Raw genomic sequence first — 18186 nt, 5'->3', positions numbered from 1 at the left:
CTGACCTTTGGCTGGAAGACAACCTTGGCAGAAGCAGAAAAAACTGCGAGGCAGGTAGAGAGAAAAATACAGAAAAAAGGCGCATAATACCTGTATCGCCTACTTATGTCTAGGATGAGTATGAAGTGACAGGTAGGGCGGCTCAGCGAAAAGCAAAGGCCAATGATTGACTGACATAAAACCCACCCACGGCAGAGTCATTCGCACAGTATCCAATCCCTAGCCGGCTGCTCAACCATTGATTGTCGCCATCGCGAAGACACCGAAATCAGGCTGTGATTCGGGGGTTCTTCTCACTCAACTCACGGCGAGACCAACGAGTTTGCTCCCGGAGAGACAGGTGTACCGTGCGCCGATACTGCTTAACTGCTGTCCCTTGGACGACAACGATTAACGACCATTCTTCATACCATCATCATTTCTATTTTGGTCACATTTCATCTGACAAAAGACGGGACCATCAGCGGCCATCCCTCTAGCCTCTTCGCTTCGCTTCAGTTCAACCCCACGTCATAACTCACATCCACATCCACATCCACAGTCAGAGTCAGAGTCAGAGCCAGAGCCATATCCATATCCATAACCGCCCACCGACTAGTGAAACCCCCCAGTCCCGCCGTTAATTCATACCTACATACGTATACATACAAAATGTCTGGCCGGTCGGGATCAAACTCCCACCGTCGCCATTCTCGAGAACCCCTCGACGACTTTCCACCGCTTCCCATACCGCCTCGACTGCCTTCTCTGAGAGCCCTCGCCCACGCCCAGCGAGACCGTGACCGAGACAGCCCCTCGCCGACATCTTCCAACCGCCCTCAGTCCCGGCACTGGTCAGCCGCTTCACGCCGCGCCGACCGCATCCGGAACCTGGAGAACAGAGCGCCGGGTCCCGGCTCCAGTTTCGACGACTTCGAACGGCCCATGGACGACGGTTGGCCGACTACTCGACGTACTGACCGCATGCGGGCTTCCGCCGCAACCGCCGCAACCGCCGAGAACACCAGACCCTCCAATCTCGAAGACCTCGATCGACACCTCGAGGAAGCCAACTCGCACCTGCGGGCCCTTCTTGATCTCCAGCACCACCCAAGCCTTACTCCTCCGCTCATGCCGCCCAACTTCTCTCCTTCACTCCGTCCCTCAGATCTCCCTGACTCGAATCGACGGCACAAGCGCCGGAAGCTGGATTCTGATCGTCTCGCGCCGGCCTTACGAGGCTTCCGTTATGGCAAGTATGGCCAGGTCGAGCAAGGGGACCTCAAGATGGAGATCGTCAGCTGTGATGGGGGCATGTTCTCCAATGAGTTATCATACGCCGCTGAGAATATCCTCAAAAACGACACCTCGGTGTATTGTACAAAGGGAAACAGATGCAACATAGTATTGAGACATCAGGGTGGCACCGTTTTTACTCTCCAGGAGTTGGTTATAAAGGCGCCTGCATCGTCCAACTATTCACATCCGTATGTTGTCCCATGCATTACGGCATGATCCGGACAACATGGCTAATTCTGCAACAGCGTGAGAGAGGGAATGGTCTTTGTGGCAATGAAACAAGACGAAGTGCTCAACCGAACAGCCCAGTACCAAATTCAATATGCACAGCCAACTCATGAACCTACCCACGATGGGGACTCGAGAGTTCTTCAGCCCATCCCAACTGAGATAATATCAGTGCAGCACCACGAGAATGGCACTACGACTACGAGGTCTCGGCCAGCATACCCCTACCGTACCAACGCGGATGATTATGAACCACGGACACCACAGATGCCTGAAGAGTTCGCCTCCAACTTGCCCGATTTTCACGTCACTACTGAATGCAGCGACGACGAAGACGACGGCTTTGACGGCCCCCGTTTCCTACGCCGTGCGCCGAACCGCATCGGCTCCCTCCCCTTTGAAACCCCCGACTCTGACTCCGATGACGGCGGCAACCCTTTTGATCCCGAATACCTCGACGACCACCATCCCTCCCACTGGCGCCTCTACAGTAGTGCTGCCAATACTAGCGGCCCAGGGTTTGATCCTCCATATTCGCGCCGCCGTGAAAGAGAGAGGGATAGAGAAAGAGAGCGGGAACGGGACCGCGATTACGATCACTCCAACCGATCTTTCTCCCTGACAGAAGCTTGGGAAGCTCACGCCTCTGCTACGCAAGACGCCGTTCGAGCCGTTGGCGGCGGTCAACTGCTCTCTCCACACGCTCGTTTCAACATAGAGAAGAAGAAGAGCAAATGCACAATCCGCTTCGACCCTCCCATATCAGGTCGATTTATACTCCTCAAGATGTGGAGCTCCCATCACGACCCCACGAGTAATATTGATATACAGTCTGTCTTGGCACGAGGTTTTGCAGGACCTCGCTACTTTCCTTCAGTTGAGTTGCGCTGAGATGGTTTGTAAAACGTGCATAGACGGAGATGCAACGTATCCAGGTCTTTGGCTTTCATTCGTCAGGAAATATGGCAATATACCCGTTAGAAGGTGCTGGCTGATCATTATGTGCTGGGAACTTTTTGCTTGATCGGCCTACCCAAGCATACCCTACTGAGTCGCATCTACATGCTCTACATAGCACTCTACAGACTGCCCTGATGTTGAACTTGCCTATAAGTCCTTTCACACGTGATTGGAACTGCCTGCCGTAGTACCCAACAATTTGCTATACGGCTGCCTTCAAAAGGCGGTTGTTGCTTAGGTACCTACAAGGTAAAGTTTCTCCTCGTATACCTACCTTCATCGCGATCGCTTCCAGTGTCCTGAATCTAAGTTTTGCAGGCAGGATCACAAGGTAGTGAAGTGGTCGAAGATAGCAAGATATCAACTCCAAAAGAATAGAGACCCCCTGCCCGGGGTGAATTCCTTGATTCGTCGGGAGAAATAAAGGTCACGGGCATTCAATCGGAGAGAACTTCAGCACGTATGCAGATATTAATGCAACAACCACCTAGATGTTGAGGGCAGCCCAGTCTTAGCTGGTGCCTCCCTTCAATCAGATATCTTGAATATTGAGGAAGTGGTAGATAAGGTAACAATGGAACCTAATCCAGGAGTGTCAACTTCCATTCTGCCAACCCCAACCCCCCGGTTGAAGTCATTTGTAACTGCCTCCATCGCCGCCTTGTTCGTATCAGATGAAGGAAGGTGCCTGGGCATCGGAGGATGGTTAAAACCAATTTACTCGACCCTTTCCGAGCCTTTCTTCATTCTTCTCATCATCATCTTCGTCACCCCTTTCTTGGTTCCCAAAGTATTCATCAAGATCTGCCATTATCTGACATCACTACACCTTTTCTGTTCTTCATAATGATGAATCAACCCAAGGGCGCTGGCCGCGCTGGCGGCACTATCCTTCAGGCCTTCCTAGTCCTCTTCGCCCTCACCAATTTTCAAACACTTACTATGAACCTGGTCGCTGCTTGCAACTACTGGCCTGAACAATCGGATTACTTCGACACGATGTTCTCTGAAAATCACTCTCTCGCTCAATGGATTTCCATAGCAGACGTTGATATTCCCATCTACTTTCTGCGAGACATGTATCGTGTCGATTCGGAACGACCATTCCTGGTCCTTGCTCTTGTCGCTGGTGTCACATGGGTCATTACCTCCATCACCCTTCTTTCACTCTTCACCAAGATTCGGTACTTCAATCACCGCGTTGCCCGCTACGTTTTCCGGATTATAGGCGTGGCGACCTCCGCATTCTTAGTCGTCTTCTACTCCGCCTATGCCAATAGCTACAACTTTATCATGCCCTTCGTGATTGATTGGCCCCTGGGCAAGACAGCAGTGGTTATAGCACATATTAACCTGTAAGTGTGATTATAGCAGTGTAGGGGCCTGCAATTACTGACCATATCCCCAGGGCGCTCGGCATCTTCATCACTTTGCTGGCTGCAGCCCTGGACACACCAAAGGACTGGGATACATCTACTGGCCCCAACAGTCGCCTGACTAGCCAGACATAATGGTCGGCCATTGAACGAACAACTGAGAAGAGAAACCGTTGATGGTTATGTGGATGTTTTAAGGACAGGAGTTTGGTTTATCATTGTCATTATTATAGTTCGGTTGGGCGTATGGTCAATGCAGGCTGCAAGTATCTTTATACCAGTAGATGTTAGAGAGTTCATTCGAGTATACTTTCCATGTCCTTTCAGTGGCTACGATAGTTCTTGTGACCATGGAGCCACGAAGTCTTTCAAGTCAGTAGACAGGCCTCAGGGAGCAGGAAAACTTCAGTTATATTAAAAACAGTCAAGTATTCCAAAGGCTGGTCAAGTCTCACCTAAGTTTACCTACATTTGGGATCGAGATATGCTATTTTGAAGGGCATCCTAAACTTATACAAAGCTACCCTAATCTTTTCGTTATTTAGGATCACGAGATCGAGACCCTAAGTTTTCTTCCGTTCCTAGGCAATGAAAGTTCCAAGTGAGTAAGTCCATTGTTACATTAAAGGCTGAGACTTTGTAGGCACAAGTTCAAAGAACCAACTCTTGGTCGTTGCGTAAGTAGTTTGGATCGGCTAATAGGTAAGTTCTTATAGAACGTTCGCCAGCCTAGGTACTGACCTAACCAAGGTCGGTCGGTAGGTAGGATTGTGACGATAGTCTGTATAAACGGCACGCGGGGCTTTTGTTTGGCAAAATGATCCAGCTAAAAGAGCTGGAATTTGTGTGGTGTAGATGGTCGCTAATACCGTTCATCCTAAAGCGGCCGAAACATCAGGTACCTAGATAGTAGATTCCGGAGACTTTACTCCATCGCCCTAGGCCTAGATGTGTCTTCAAACTCCACGACTTTGAGATGATAGGCAACTTGACGCCATAGTTTATCGTCCATGTCGCCTTGCCTTGCCTACTGTATCTGCAGCCAGGTACTATACCTAGTTACCACAGTCTAAGCAAGCAAACATGGCATCTTCCGAAGAGTGCTATGAAATAATGTCCAGTACAACAATCAGAGAGCATACCTACCTACTTACCTAATGTGTATCCAAGTTTCCACCATGGGTACCTTAAGTACTGGAAGTGACACACGATAGTCATTGCCATGAGATCTCTTCCGGGGTGTTCTTGGTCTTGTGCAGCCACAAGGCGCTATAGATCGTGGCAATCGAATTCATCAACGTGCCAGCGCGAAAGTCTGTTCCTGTTCTAGGGTGAATTTAAGGAACGAGACGGAGTAGGGAACGGCCTGGACTCGCCAAGAAGTGATCTAAGTCTGACCGGGCTTGTGGGCTTGTGGGTGAAAATGCGTGGAAAAGCTTGAGATGGCCCTACGAACCTAGATTTAAGGTAGAAACTTTGCTTTTGCATTTCTGCAGGTTCCCGTGTAGGACAGCCTAGACTAGAACGACAGGCCAAGCAGTGGACTCGAGGGCGAGACAGGGCGAGACAAAGACGTGCGGGGACGTTGGAGCCGTTCGGGAAGGGCTCCTTTGTGCAGTAGTGCTATCATCTATGCAGGCGATAGTGATACTGCATGATTTATATGGGCAAGGTTGGTTGCATTGATCCTTCAGTGCCTTATCTTGTGACCATGATTGATTATAATGGGCTCAGTTTCAGGGACTTGGCTCGATGACGAGGGATTTCCACACAAGGCCAATATTGAGTCAAGATCCCTTGATCAATCATTGTCATGAATATGTCATTCATGACTCTACTCTACTAACAACGGAACGTAAGGACCTATGTACTAGGTGTCTCCAACCTCCAGCTACGTCAAGCCCACAATAATAAAGTGCCTCTGGAGACAGTGGCGTGTCTCTGCATTCCACAGAATTCAGGGATCAACGCTAGGGCGTTACCAAGCTCGGCTGGCTTGCTCGCCAACTGTTGGTAGTGAGACACTACCAGACGGCATTTTGCAGTGTTTATTCCGGAAAAGGTTTCAAAGACAATGGGAACGTCCTTCTCAGAAATGCAGATACGGTCATATTTTATAGATGGGCCTGATAGTCTTTCGGAGCTGTGTCTACTTGGCGCTGCAGGATTACCCTATTGGTACAAGTTTGTTGGCCACTAACTTAAAGGACCCCTCAGAGACCTCAACCACTCAATTCTGTCCAAACAAACCCACCATTAGAGCATATCCCAAGTTGCCCCAACCATAGAGTGGACGAGTTGTAGGGTCACTGCATACTAAGGTAGTCGGCTCCTCCTCAGCCGAACCCGGCCACGCGCAACAAACTGTGGTGTCAAGGTTAACATCTATGGCCTTCCTCCTCGCCTGCCATAAACCACCGTCCACTCATCGCCAACTCTCTTCCCACCGCTCTCTCTCGACACAATCGATTTGAAGCACCTCAGCTATCCATCCACCTACATAATACGTATCAATACGATCGCCGCTACTAGCGTTCTTCTAGTGCTTCTCAAACTGGGTTCCTTTCTCTGGACCCCTGTTCCGTCAAATCTCCCAAACCCCCTTGGAACCGAAACATTAGGCGATTATGCAGCCTCTGGATCCCCAGGGGCTCGTTGAGGATCGAGCTGCCGAGGAGGAGCTTGGACAGTTTCCCATCGAATATCATTCGCGTCTAACGGGACCGAGCTCTCAAGCGTCGTATGGCTCCAGTGTTCGCGCCTCGACCGCCCGGAGGCGAGCTGCTGTGACAAACAAACCCAGAAACAACAATCTATCAGAAACCACCTCCCTCCGCCTTTCCCCCGCGGCTCTCAAGACACCCAGCGCTGCTCAGTCGACTCCCCGTTCAACTCCTCCTCTGGCTCCTCTCTCAGTGACACCTCCCACGACAGCTCATCACCCTCCCAGCTCCTCTGTTCGAACCCGAGATCCCGGTCTTCATGTAGAGCCTACTTCTCCTAAACTCCAGTCACCTCTGCGCCACTCTATCAACTTGACCGACAACAACTTGGACGTTGAATCGCAGCTCTACAAGATCTCCAGTGGCCAGCCTAGACCGCTTTCTGTTGACATGTCGTTCACCGGCGACAAGAGGCCTGCTGCCTCCAAACCTCGGTCAAGCTTGCCTGCTGTTGTAGAGGAAGCTCCCCGAAACGGCTTCTCAACTTGGTTCTCTCGATCTAATGCACCTTCACCTTTATCCACAACCGCCCCAGAACCTCGACGACGCAGTACATCCTCGGCCAAGCCATCCACACCAACTTCTTCTCGATTCAGCTTTTTCGGATCCCTTGCTGCTTCACCTACTGCATGTCCCTCGGAAGAACAAAATGAGGCCCTCATGAATCTCGACATTGAAAAGGGGCTTTTCCCCAACGGTCTTCCTGTCGAAGGCACAGCTTTCTCGCCATCCGCTTTCAAGAACCTGCAGATGAACGCCACTGGTCTGCTGAGCAAGTTCCAGGCTGCTTATGAGCAACGCACAACAGAATTTAGGGAGCTCCAGGCCGAGCGTGATATTCAAAATTTCGACAAGAGTGAATCTGAAAACAGGATCCAACAGCTCGAGAAGCAGCTCGAGGAACAGGCTACCCTCATGGCAGAGCGAGACGCTATGATTGAATACTTGCTCAACCGCTTGGCAAATGAAAAGGACCGCGCAGATGAGGCGACTAATGGCGAGAAAGAGAATAGTACCTCAGCAGCTTCTATCGTATCAGAAGACCTGGGCGTCGATGAGGATCGACTCAAACGCTGGCGAAAGAGTACCTCGACCTCATCTGATGATGAGAGCGTGGATGAGGCCAGTGTCTTCTCGCGATCCCGCAGCCCAACAATCTGTACCAACATGTCTGAGATCAGTCCTGTTGTTCAGCCTAAGCCCGTCACACTGGAGCCTCCTCGTGCCACCGGTAATGCTGCCGCACGAAACACCAACAATACTCAAATGGGCGCGTTTCAAAAACTCATCCGGGGCATCTCGAGCGAGAAGCCTAAGCCTGCGCCTGCGCCTGCGACATGCCTCAACTGCCAAGGGCAAACGGCCAGTATGGCTTGGGATACTGTCAGTCTACTCAAGGACGAGAACAAGGGGCTGAAGGTCAGAGTGGAAGAATTGGAAACAGCAGTGGAGGGCGCCCTCGATGCTGTCAATGGTCTCGGCTTATGAGACAGTCTTGAGTTGCGAGCGAATCATGATGACCTAACCCGAGACCCTTGATGGGTGCTCGGTAGCTGCATTATCACACTGGGAAAACGGCGTTATGATTACAAGGTACCTTCTTCTGTGGCCTCGGATGGCTGTTCTTTATTCTCTTATTGGAGTTGTGGGCTATAGCCGAAATGGATATATGGCGGCGTTTCTGGGCATTTGATACCATTCTGCATAGGGTCTGAGGACCAATTTTACCTTCGTTAGCATAGAGACAGGATAGTCTTGTGAGATACCTTTTTACCTTGGGTTGGACCACCAAATTGAATCAATTTGATCTTGATTAATTATTTCCTGAGCGCTGTCCTTGAACCGGGTCTCCTTGTCTTGAAAGCCGGCTCGTTGCATACATATTCACAGACTGGCCAAGACTCGAGGTGTTGATAGGCGTTCAAGCTCATTCTGCTTTGTTCATTGAGAACAAAGCACACCTAGGCTTCACAAGTAATTGAGTGATCGACCCTATGATTGGGAAGGGTGAGTATATGTATCAGTAGTCTTCTACCTTCCACACTGATAGCCATCGCAGTCTGCAAAAGAAATGAGAGCCCTAGCAATCAAGCGACACCAAGAAGGAGTGTTGCTTATCCAGTGCAAAAGTTCTTGTCGTCTCCGATGCATTGGTTTTCCACTTTCCATTCCAAATCCACGGCAAGTTCATGATAATGTCAGAAAGACCGGTCCGCCTGCATCTTGTTTTGATATTCTTTTGATTGATGGTTCCATAATCTGATCAAACACCGTCCTCGCCGTGGGAGGTATATGTACAAAACTTCTCACCCCCGGATAGTTGCATTCCAGCTAAATCCGCTCCCCCAATCGTCGTTTCCATTCATTCTAGTGGTGCTCTTCTCCATGTGCCTCGCCATGGTGGTGCTCATCCTCGAGGAAGAAGTATTCGTATCCGCAGTAGGCGGTGAAAGCGACTGTCGCGATGCCGAGACCGGGGAAACCGCCCTTGAGACGGTTCCAGCGGCTATAGGGACCCTGATATCGCCAGGCCTCGCTGTGAAGGAGGGTTAGTACGTTGGCTTTATTGGGTTCAGACGTGTCAGCAAGGGACTACGGACTTTCGCTCCCAGGGATCGTATCGAGGCTGGCCGGTTGATGCTTGGAACGCCCGCATGTTGAAGCCGGTGATGTTGGGCTTGGGACCGCCCGCGGCGGCTCGTAGCACTCTACATGGCGAGTATATTAGCAACCCGAGTTCATTCACTACAATTGGTTGCGCCAATTGGGATAATAGCAGCTGTGTGAGTGCGCGCCGTACCTCGTGGCAAGCATTGTGGGCTGAAAGAGAGATTCTGGTGGTGGTTGGATCTGACGACAAACGAAATGGGCGAATGAAGAGCGAGCCAATTCGACCTTAGTGATTGATTGATGTTGGCTGTCTTCGCCCCGTCATTAGGTATAGGTTAGGTTAAACTGGGCTGGGCTGGAACGGATCAAAGTTGACTGGTTCCTCCGATATGACGCACGGACCAATTGATTCACCCGCCGCCCTCCTCACCTCTGCCCTCCAGAGTTTAGAGGACGTACGTACCTTATTCTATGCCATCAATTGACCTATTCAGACTTAATCCTTCCAAGGGACATTCGACGCTTTTTATAGAATCGCAGCAAGGAAGAGGCCGACCCCGTGTAACTAGCGAAGCTTTTTACCATCTTCGACGAGGAACCCAGTCGGCGCATATCTTTAACTCTATCGTCACTCCTCCCTCTCCACCATTCGAACCGAAATCATATACATATACCACCGACAGCATTGGACGACATCTATCACTATCGCAGCCACTAGAAAAGATCAGGGAAATACTTTGTAATCTTGACAATACTCTCAGGTGGTCTCAATGAACAACGGCCGTGGTAGTCGAGGTAACACGTATCACTTCAAATCGTCGCGTTAGAAACCATTCGGGCGTTAGAAGCCATCCTCGGTCGATCCAGCGACTGAGAGTTCTATCTCGAACTCAAAACCTTCAGGTTCTGGCACGCAATCAAACCAAGCACAGAGGACTACCGCCGGTCAACACCCGCACTCCTCGCATTTTCGTTCAGTAGCCAGACATTGGCAACCCCTCCAACGCTCCCGAGGCACTGGTCCCAGAAAGCCTTTCAACAGAAACAGATACTTCCCTGGACAGAACCACATGCCGCCACCGCAACTTAGGGGTTTTGGCGGGGGGCCTGCTGTGGCAGCACCATACCACCAGGGTGGCTTCCCCTCCCATGCCCAACAACAGGGTGGACATTTAGGCGGAAACCAGTACCTGAACGCCAACACACAACTAGGACCCTTCTCTGCTGCCAACAGCAATGCTTTTACGACAGCCGGCCTCAATGGCCAGGGATTCGCCGATACGGGGTTCGGTAGTCAAAGTGCAAGAATGGGTTTCCATGGCCCTGCAGGCGCCCTACAACAACCACAACACGGGCAGGTTCACCAGAACATGTTGATGGAACACCCAGGAATCAGGACACATCCCAACAAGGGTAGGATACGGGAAGTATGGAAGCACAATTTGCACGAAGAAATGGCAGTCCTGCGAGATTTGGTGGACAAGTATCCTTACATTGCGATGGTAAGGCTTGAGGAACGAGCATCGTTTTTTGAAAATATGCTAATTAATGGGTGTGAAAAGGATACCGAATTTCCAGGTGTTGTTTCAAGGCCCATGGGAGGATTCAGAGGGAAGAGCGATTATCACTATCAATGCCTACGAACCAACGTCGATATGCTGAGGGTCATACAAATAGGGCTCACCTTCTTTAACGAAGACGGCGAGACCCCCCCTCCGCGGCCTACGAACGATCTGAAGCTTGGCACAGCCGCTCAAAGGGCGGCGACTAATGCTCCTTTCCCTTGTTCGTGGCAGTTCAACTTTAAGTTCTCGTTGAAGGACGACATGTATAATGAGAAATCGATCGAGTCACTTCAGCAAGCCGGGATCGACTTTAATGCTCTCGAACGTGACGGTATTGATCCTCACGAGTTCGCCTCCCTTCTGATCCCTTCGGGTCTTGTCTGCTTCGACAACGTCAAGTGGATATCGTTCCATGGCGGTTACGATTTCGGCTACCTGACCAAGCTGCTTATCTGCTTACCATTGCCCAACGACGAAGTCGATTTTGACCACAAGATGAAGCTCTACTTCCCCACGACGTACGATGTGAAGCACCTCATGAAGCACGCCATCAGGTTACACAACTCCGGCCTTCTTACACCCAGCGATCCCAGTAGTACTGAGATCCTGCAAAAGTTTGAACATAAATCAGGACTTGAGAACATTGCCGAAACCCTCAAGATTAAGCGTGTTGGGTCTGCCCACCAAGCAGGCTCTGATTCGTTACTCACCGGAAAGGTCTTTTTCTCTATGCGCGATAAGATCTTTGCCGGTGATATCCCTGATGAGCATGTTGGCAAGGTCTGGGGCTTGGGTTTCCCTGACTCGAATTCTAGCCTCGTCATGTCAATGATGAACCAGCAAAGCGGCAACGATGGACAAACAAATGGCAACGGACCTAGCACCCCTAACACGACAAATGCTGCGTTAGCCACCACCCCAGGACCACAAGGGCAGAACGGCATCATCAACACTGGGCCTATGACTCCTGGTGGAGGAGGTGGTGTGTTTGGCAACTTCGCTTTCGGCGGGAACCGATAAGAGGCCTAACTAACTCAAAGGCTTTGAGCCCACTGGGAGGGCCATGGACTATGCCCGTAGTATTAATGTTTTCTATGCCTTGCATTTTGTTCTTTACCATCAACCTATTCCTCTTTCGTTATGAACGTTCATTATGCCAAAAGCATAGTTATCGGCTTCTCTACATGAAATGGGTCTGTGCAGTGAGATAGCATAACTCTTTGCTATCATGCTCTTTGCATCCCGCTTCAATGAATTCTGCCTAGGTTTACGATTTTGATATAATGACTTTCGGAAGTTTCAGGAATTCAACGGGGGAAAAAGGACCGGGATGGACGGTTGGGAGGGGATCATACGTGCCAGTTGGTGTCGGCGCCGCTGTTGTATACTGTATTGTATGGTTAACTAGGAGTTGGCACCTTTGAATTTGAGCTTCGCAAAGTTGTTTATTTGTCCAATCTAAGTTGTACTATGGTATGATGCCCATAAAAATGAATGGTAGTGTTATGTCTAAGCCGCTGGCTCGCAGCCACTTTGTATTGTACAATATGATAAAAGCTGAACACCTACCTGTCCATGTAGTAAACGCCATTTTCGAACCGGAAATTTCTTTGACGCGTCGTGGGTCCCCAGCGATGAATCTTTAAGTGATATAAACCTTCTTCAGTGACTCAACTGGGAAGATATCGCCTGTTCGGAGGTCCTTAACCTGATCAGAAGGCAAATTATTCTTCCTCGCCTGTATTTCGAGGCGGTCCCTTCCATAGACGCTACCATTAGGCAGTAGCCTGAGATCGTGCTCTACATGACTCTGAGTATGGTGAGCATATGGCACGTTCCGGGCAAGCTCATTGAGTTCAGTGGAGCAAATGGGACAAACGCCATGGCCGAGAGTCGAAGCTGCTGCTGCTGCGATATCGGATGTGCTTTGGGCAGATGGGCTATCTGATGAGTGCATTGGATCCGTGTGGCATGCAGGTGTTTTGAGAGCTGATAGACCAGAAGAAAGTGCGACGTGAAGGAGTGGGACTGCAGGAAGGGCAAGGAGTTGATTGTGGGTTGTTGTGAAGAGGTCGGCAAGGTCAGTCCAGCGGGAGGGCTTATACAAATCTCCATAGGGTGCGGCGGCGGATGCACCACCAGGAGGAAAGGCAAGCAGACCACAGACCTGCTGAACTTCTCGGGGGAATGTGGCCCGATAAGGAATGAGATGTTTCTTTGCGTGAGCAATGGCTTCAGTTAGTTTGGCCGAGGATTGCGAGCGGACCAGCTCGATATATTGCTGGAATCGAAGCATGAACTCGAGCTTACTCTGCGAAGAATTAGAATGTGGATATCGAGGAGATATTTAGAATAGGCAACGTACCTCCATCTTCCGTAACTCTTTCTTATTATCGTTGCACCAAGCCAGAGCTTCAACCACGCTCTGCTTCAGAAGCGAATCTCTGATATGACTTGCAGCAACGAAGGTGTCGATATCAACGAGATCGGTAATACCACGCTGCTCGGCCAGCTCCTTTGCAGTATCATTGTAACCATGGCGAAGTAGGTAGTCTGCCAAAAGGCGATCGAGCCTCTTCCTACTCCAAGTTTCGTATTTAACGTCCTCCACTGTGTCCATCTTGTATAGTTCGTCGAGATGTGAGATGCGGGCAGCTGTTTGTGCATGCAGACGAGCCTCCTCGGCGGCGCTCGCATTGAGTTTGCGCTTCAAACCTCGCATGCGGGACACCATTGCGTCGATGTTACGAAGGACATCTTGCTGTGACGAGCGGCCGGAGACGGCAGCGGTGGCTGAATCTTTGAGCAATGTCTTTAGGGCGGTTGTGTCTTTCTCGATTGTGAAATGGGCCGTGCGGAAGTTCTTTCGAAGGAGTTCGGAAGGGAGGCGAAGCAAAGGTTGGTCCTGATGTCGACTAGGCATCAATTATCATGGAGAGGCGGTGATGGGGACCTTGGTTAAGTCGGACTTACAAGCAACAGATGCTCGCTATGTTTGATCTGGGTACTTTCGTGATCGCCCATTATGAATGTTTGCTTGTGGAAGGGACAGACCGATTGCTCAGGTAGGAAACAATCGCATGTAGGGCCCGTGGAAGGCCGAAGGCTAGTTGAGCTCCGGGGATTCAGGTTGTGATTGATAAGTCGTTATCGTGAGGTGAAGTCAAAGTGAGGTGGGTTGTGTCATGAGGTGGGTGCTCCCACCACGGAAGCTAGGTACGTACCTCCTACCTTAGCTGTCTAGGTAGGTAGAGGAGGAGAGAAAACTCAGGACCTTGATCCCAGGAGACAAAAAGATTCAAGTAGTACAGTACGAATTTAGTATAAGTCTATGATACCTTTTTCTGTATTTATTTTGACACCTCATATCACGGTTTAATGTTTTCTTGCTCCCCCAGGACTGCCCGTGCAGGTGCAATGGTACATCATGCAGTCCTCCACTCCCCGTCCCGCCTTCGGAACATGGGCATGTGGGGCCCCGTCTTGGGAGTGAATTCCTGCTGTAAGCGAAGGAAGAAGAGAGAGAGAGAGAGTAGGACAATCAAAAGAGAATTTAGTCATATCTCTACGCAATATGGGCGTATCTAAGGCACCCAAGTATATTTAGATCCTCTTACGAATGTTATCGGTTGCTGAATAAAGAAACAGCAATAATCGGAGGAAATGCTCCATACAAGGTTAGCGTATCAACTTCCGCCTTGTGTGTTCACCATCAGCCTGCATCTGGTATGACAAGATGCCTTTTATGCCGCGAACCATCAGTGGTCTGTTCAACACAAGGTCGGCTGGCTGCATGAAGGAAATAGATCATGGTGGAGAAACACGGTATCGAACCTGATATCTCACAGTTGAGAGGTCTGGGGATCGTATTGGATATGCACTGCAGACTTGACTCCAATACTCGAACGCCTCCTCTGTGGCACCTGGACTATCCTTGCTTGAAGGCAAATGAGTGTATTATTGGAATCAAAAAGTCAATACCAGTCAGTGTTGTTGTGAGGTGACTCCTAATACTAATAAATGTGTTTATACAGTTTGGGTTTTGATTCACAGCATATTGCACATTGAGCTGAATCTGCTGAGGCCCTGGGCCCCTAGCCCCTACAACCAGCTCCTGTGTCAGACGAGTCCAGATTGGATCATCTGTCGCAGATATCTTAGGACGCAACCTGTTTCACCTCTCGGCGTCAAGTGATGTACCTGGGATGGGATCAGGTGATTACATGCCGGCTCCTCATGTTCAAGTGGTGTGGTGTAATTGTGTAGTATTGTTTGTTATCCCTGAGGGTTCCCTAATTGGCCTGTGCTGTGTAATGATTCTCCGCATTTGGAGAGCTATTGCAAGCTGACAATGAGAGGGACAATCAAGTTAAGACAAGAGAGGATCAGGCTCATTATTGCAGATTGTTAGTGTTAGTGTGTAGGTAGATATTCTCGGCTTAATCTTTCTAACAAGGTACTGCCTATATCACCTTATACAAGGTAAGAGGTATGACAGATAGGTTAGGTAGGTGGTAGGCAAGGAACCGAGAATAGACAGTACTAAGGTACTAGTAGGTATGAACTCATCTCACATCATACAGTTACTCAGGTGCAATAGATGCAACTAAGGTAGCTCCCTACCTAAGGTACCTTAGCACTTTCCACATTGATTCACAACGCCCTCGCCCTTTCCAGGTTCCTTGTCTGCCTGTTTCCTGTTTCCCCCCCCATCTCAGAGCTTATGTGGCCCACCTGACCCTCCTATTGGCCGCCCTCTCCCATCTCGGCCACTTATTTCGGCCTCAGGCAATCATCTTCCCCCCCTCTCACTCGCGTCAACTTATTTATCTTACCAGCCTCACCCACTTGCACGTGTTCACCCTCTTCCTCCGCCGCGTGACCCGACTCGCTCACTCCCAGTGCCAGTTCCCAGCTGCGTGTCCAGCCAAAGAAGCGCCCATTTTCGTCGGGGACAGGATTCGTTCTTCCCCTTTAGTAACATAAAGATCCTCGCGTCTTTATCTGGACCCGAACGCGTATCAAAGACCCAAGATTTATTCTTCCTCCTCCTTTTTTTCAAATTAAAATTCCTTTGTTGAGTATTGGTCCTGGTTCCGTTCATTTACAGACGCGAAGTTGTCGACTTATCAACTGGGACTCGCGCGATATCACGAGGTAGATCCCACCAAGGCAAACACGTGAGACGAGAAACTCGTGATCTCGCACGATCACGCCTCGAAGCACATGATCTGGGAGGTATGTCGCTTTCATGCATCTCATTCACTTCACGATACATTTGATTTAATGATCTGCACGACGACGCAACAATGCAACTCGAGTCTCTGCACTCAGAAATGACCCGACGCAAAGTATTTGCGCTCATGGAGCACAACACAACGAAATGAAATGAATGCATGCATCTTGCCAAGTGGCAGCATCTTCACTGCTCGCTTGCTTTGAATCATCAACACAATCAACCACCCAATAGTTCACAGTCACAACTGTATGTCGTCATGAGCATCGCATAAATATACTCTTGTGCCTGCCTGTTCCAGCATCTATCTTCCTTTGCTCGCTGTTCTCATCCCTCATAAAGAGTGACTGAATCAGCACAGACTCACCGTGTGACTTTCTCTCACGCTCTGAGCAGCAGTCATCGCGACTCTCACATTCACTCCTCAAGCGAGGCACACCCTACGATGCTTTCTTTTCTGTCCATGCTCCATGCAAAGATTCAAACCCTCTTCGACGACAAGACTAGCGCATCATGTGCACGTGTTACAGTTGATGCTGGCACTCAACCAACATCTAGATGCTCGCTCAACCTCTTCTCCGTCGCTCGAGGCCGGATCCCCTCGCTCTACCCTCTCTCCCGCACTTCATCTACCCATAGTTTAATTCTGCAGCGAGTTTATTCTAACTGCCCCTCCCTATCCAGATCTTTGATTGATTGTCAACGTCTCTCATCTGTGGCCTCGACATCATCAAACTTTGCACTCAGCCTCTTTAATCTTGGCGAGCGCTTTTGATCGAACAGACCCGTCTACCAAAATAACCACTTTTCTGTCTTTCTTTCTTTCGATAATTCTCTCACGACTGAACCATGGCTGAAGTTCTTGCCGAACAGCCTGACCTCTCCAGCCTGACCGGCTCGCCTGGTCAGAAGCGGAAGCGCGAATCCGGCAGTCCTGATCTCGCCAGGAATAAACGCCCTGCCCCAGCTGCCCACATGTCTGCGGACCCCGCCTCCTTCATCGACAGTGCCATGGAAAGCCAGGCCGTCAACGCCAACGGCGTCAACGTCGCCGACTTCAACGCTCTGCAGCAGGCCGCCCAAGCAGACCACGATCACCCCGAAGCTCCAGATCCTACCAGTGCTACCAGCACCGCACAGGCTGCCCTCGGCATGTACCCCACCCTACATGTTCCACCCTCGACAGAAGAGCAATTTGCAGCCCAGGCAGCCACTGATCCTGAGCATGGCCATGATCCAACTTTCAACCCCGATGTGACATCCACAGTTGACAGTATCATGGAGCCCCCTCAAGTCGCCCCTCCTCAGCATCAACATACACCACCTAATGGTGTTCCGCATCAGCCACCACGATACAATCCCGCAGCCCCCAACCCCAAACCAACAGTCGGATCAGAAGAGTGGCACAAGATGCGAAAGGACAATCACAAAGAAGGTATGGATATCACATCTGTCGAATCGTCTTCAAATATACTAATCAAAAACAGTGGAGCGTCGCCGTCGGGAAACCATCAACGAAGGTATCAACGAGCTCGCTAAGATCGTCCCTGGTTGTGAGAAGAACAAAGGTTCGATTCTACAACGGGCAGTCAGCTTCATTTCCCAGCTCAAGGAAAACGAGCAACAAAACATTGAGAAGTGGACCCTCGAGAAGCTTCTTACAGAGCAAGCCATAACAGAGCTGAGCGCTTCCAACGACAAACTCAAGCAGGAATGTGAGCGTCTGTACCGCGAGCTCGAGACTTGGAAGCGAGTGGCACAAAATGCAGGCCTCGAGCCTCCTCAGCCCAAGGAGGAGAACACAACTGCCAATGCATCGAGCTAGAAGCACGAAACAGCGTTGGCAATCTCCCCTACTTCGGACTTGCCCTGTTCATAAAGTATACCCCTGGCTCGCCCCGTCTAGCGAATGTTCCCTGGGTGAACATTTGCTATTCAGCACGGTTGTGTTTTTGCATGTTAGTTTGTTTTGTTTGTTGACAGCGGGATTATGGAACGACATTTTCCCACAACCAGGAGAGAGCAGAGTATCAAGAGAGTCCTTCTTGGTGCATATGAGTATACTCCTGGCGTGATTATGTTGTCTCCGATTTGATTTGATTTATTGATTTGACGGTTTCAAGTAGCTTGGCGTTGGTGGATGGATTCACTCACTGGTCAGCAGAGGGTTGAGGTAACGGATCTGCTTCACGGTGCGATACGGTACAGTA

The 18186-nt window shown here is 50.1% G+C and overlaps 7 protein-coding genes across 7 annotated transcripts; 5 read left to right on the top strand and 2 right to left on the bottom strand.

Annotated features, from left to right (window-relative positions):
- Positions 1 to 651: 651 nt before the first annotated feature.
- FSUBG_5060 (uncharacterized protein) lies at positions 652 to 2397 on the top strand (the record flags this gene model as incomplete). Its single annotated transcript, XM_036683117.1, has 2 exons — positions 652 to 1466; positions 1524 to 2397. The coding sequence occupies 2 exons, from the start codon at positions 652 to 654 to the stop codon at positions 2395 to 2397; spliced, it is 1689 nt and encodes a 562-aa protein (XP_036539430.1).
- A 915-nt stretch (positions 2398 to 3312) lies between these two features.
- Positions 3313 to 3977, top strand: FSUBG_5059 (uncharacterized protein; the record flags this gene model as incomplete). Its single annotated transcript, XM_036683115.1, has 2 exons — positions 3313 to 3821; positions 3875 to 3977. 2 exons carry the CDS (start codon positions 3313 to 3315, stop codon positions 3975 to 3977), a joined length of 612 nt encoding a protein of 203 aa, XP_036539429.1.
- Positions 3978 to 6469: 2492 nt separating this feature from the next.
- Positions 6470 to 8053, top strand: FSUBG_5058 (uncharacterized protein; the record flags this gene model as incomplete). Its single annotated transcript, XM_036683114.1, has 1 exon — positions 6470 to 8053. One exon carries the CDS (start codon positions 6470 to 6472, stop codon positions 8051 to 8053), a length of 1584 nt encoding a protein of 527 aa, XP_036539428.1.
- An 879-nt stretch (positions 8054 to 8932) lies between these two features.
- On the bottom strand, positions 8933 to 9379 carry FSUBG_5057 (NADH-ubiquinone oxidoreductase B12 subunit; the record flags this gene model as incomplete). The annotated part of the gene is made up of 3 exons (XM_036683113.1): positions 8933 to 9101; positions 9166 to 9273; positions 9366 to 9379. 3 exons carry the CDS (start codon positions 9377 to 9379, stop codon positions 8933 to 8935), a joined length of 291 nt encoding a protein of 96 aa, XP_036539427.1.
- An 866-nt stretch (positions 9380 to 10245) lies between these two features.
- Positions 10246 to 11760, top strand: FSUBG_5056 (ccr4-not transcription complex subunit 7; the record flags this gene model as incomplete). The annotated part of the gene is made up of 1 exon (XM_036683112.1): positions 10246 to 11760. The coding sequence occupies one exon, from the start codon at positions 10246 to 10248 to the stop codon at positions 11758 to 11760; it is 1515 nt and encodes a 504-aa protein (XP_036539426.1).
- A 622-nt stretch (positions 11761 to 12382) lies between these two features.
- On the bottom strand, positions 12383 to 13764 carry FSUBG_5055 (macrophage erythroblast attacher; the record flags this gene model as incomplete). The annotated part of the gene is made up of 3 exons (XM_036683111.1): positions 12383 to 13051; positions 13106 to 13645; positions 13714 to 13764. The coding sequence occupies 3 exons, from the start codon at positions 13762 to 13764 to the stop codon at positions 12383 to 12385; spliced, it is 1260 nt and encodes a 419-aa protein (XP_036539425.1).
- A 3061-nt stretch (positions 13765 to 16825) lies between these two features.
- Positions 16826 to 17801, top strand: FSUBG_5054 (uncharacterized protein; the record flags this gene model as incomplete). The annotated part of the gene is made up of 2 exons (XM_036683110.1): positions 16826 to 17411; positions 17464 to 17801. 2 exons carry the CDS (start codon positions 16826 to 16828, stop codon positions 17799 to 17801), a joined length of 924 nt encoding a protein of 307 aa, XP_036539424.1.
- Positions 17802 to 18186: the final 385 nt, after the last annotated feature.

This window comes from Fusarium subglutinans (genome assembly GCF_013396075.1).
Source record: "Fusarium subglutinans strain NRRL 66333 chromosome Unknown NRRL66333_c0000046, whole genome shotgun sequence".
In the NCBI taxonomy this organism is placed as follows: domain Eukaryota; kingdom Fungi; phylum Ascomycota; class Sordariomycetes; order Hypocreales; family Nectriaceae; genus Fusarium; species Fusarium subglutinans.
The sequence above is the reverse complement of the archived record's forward strand: the minus strand, read 5'-3'. Positions and strand labels throughout refer to the sequence as shown.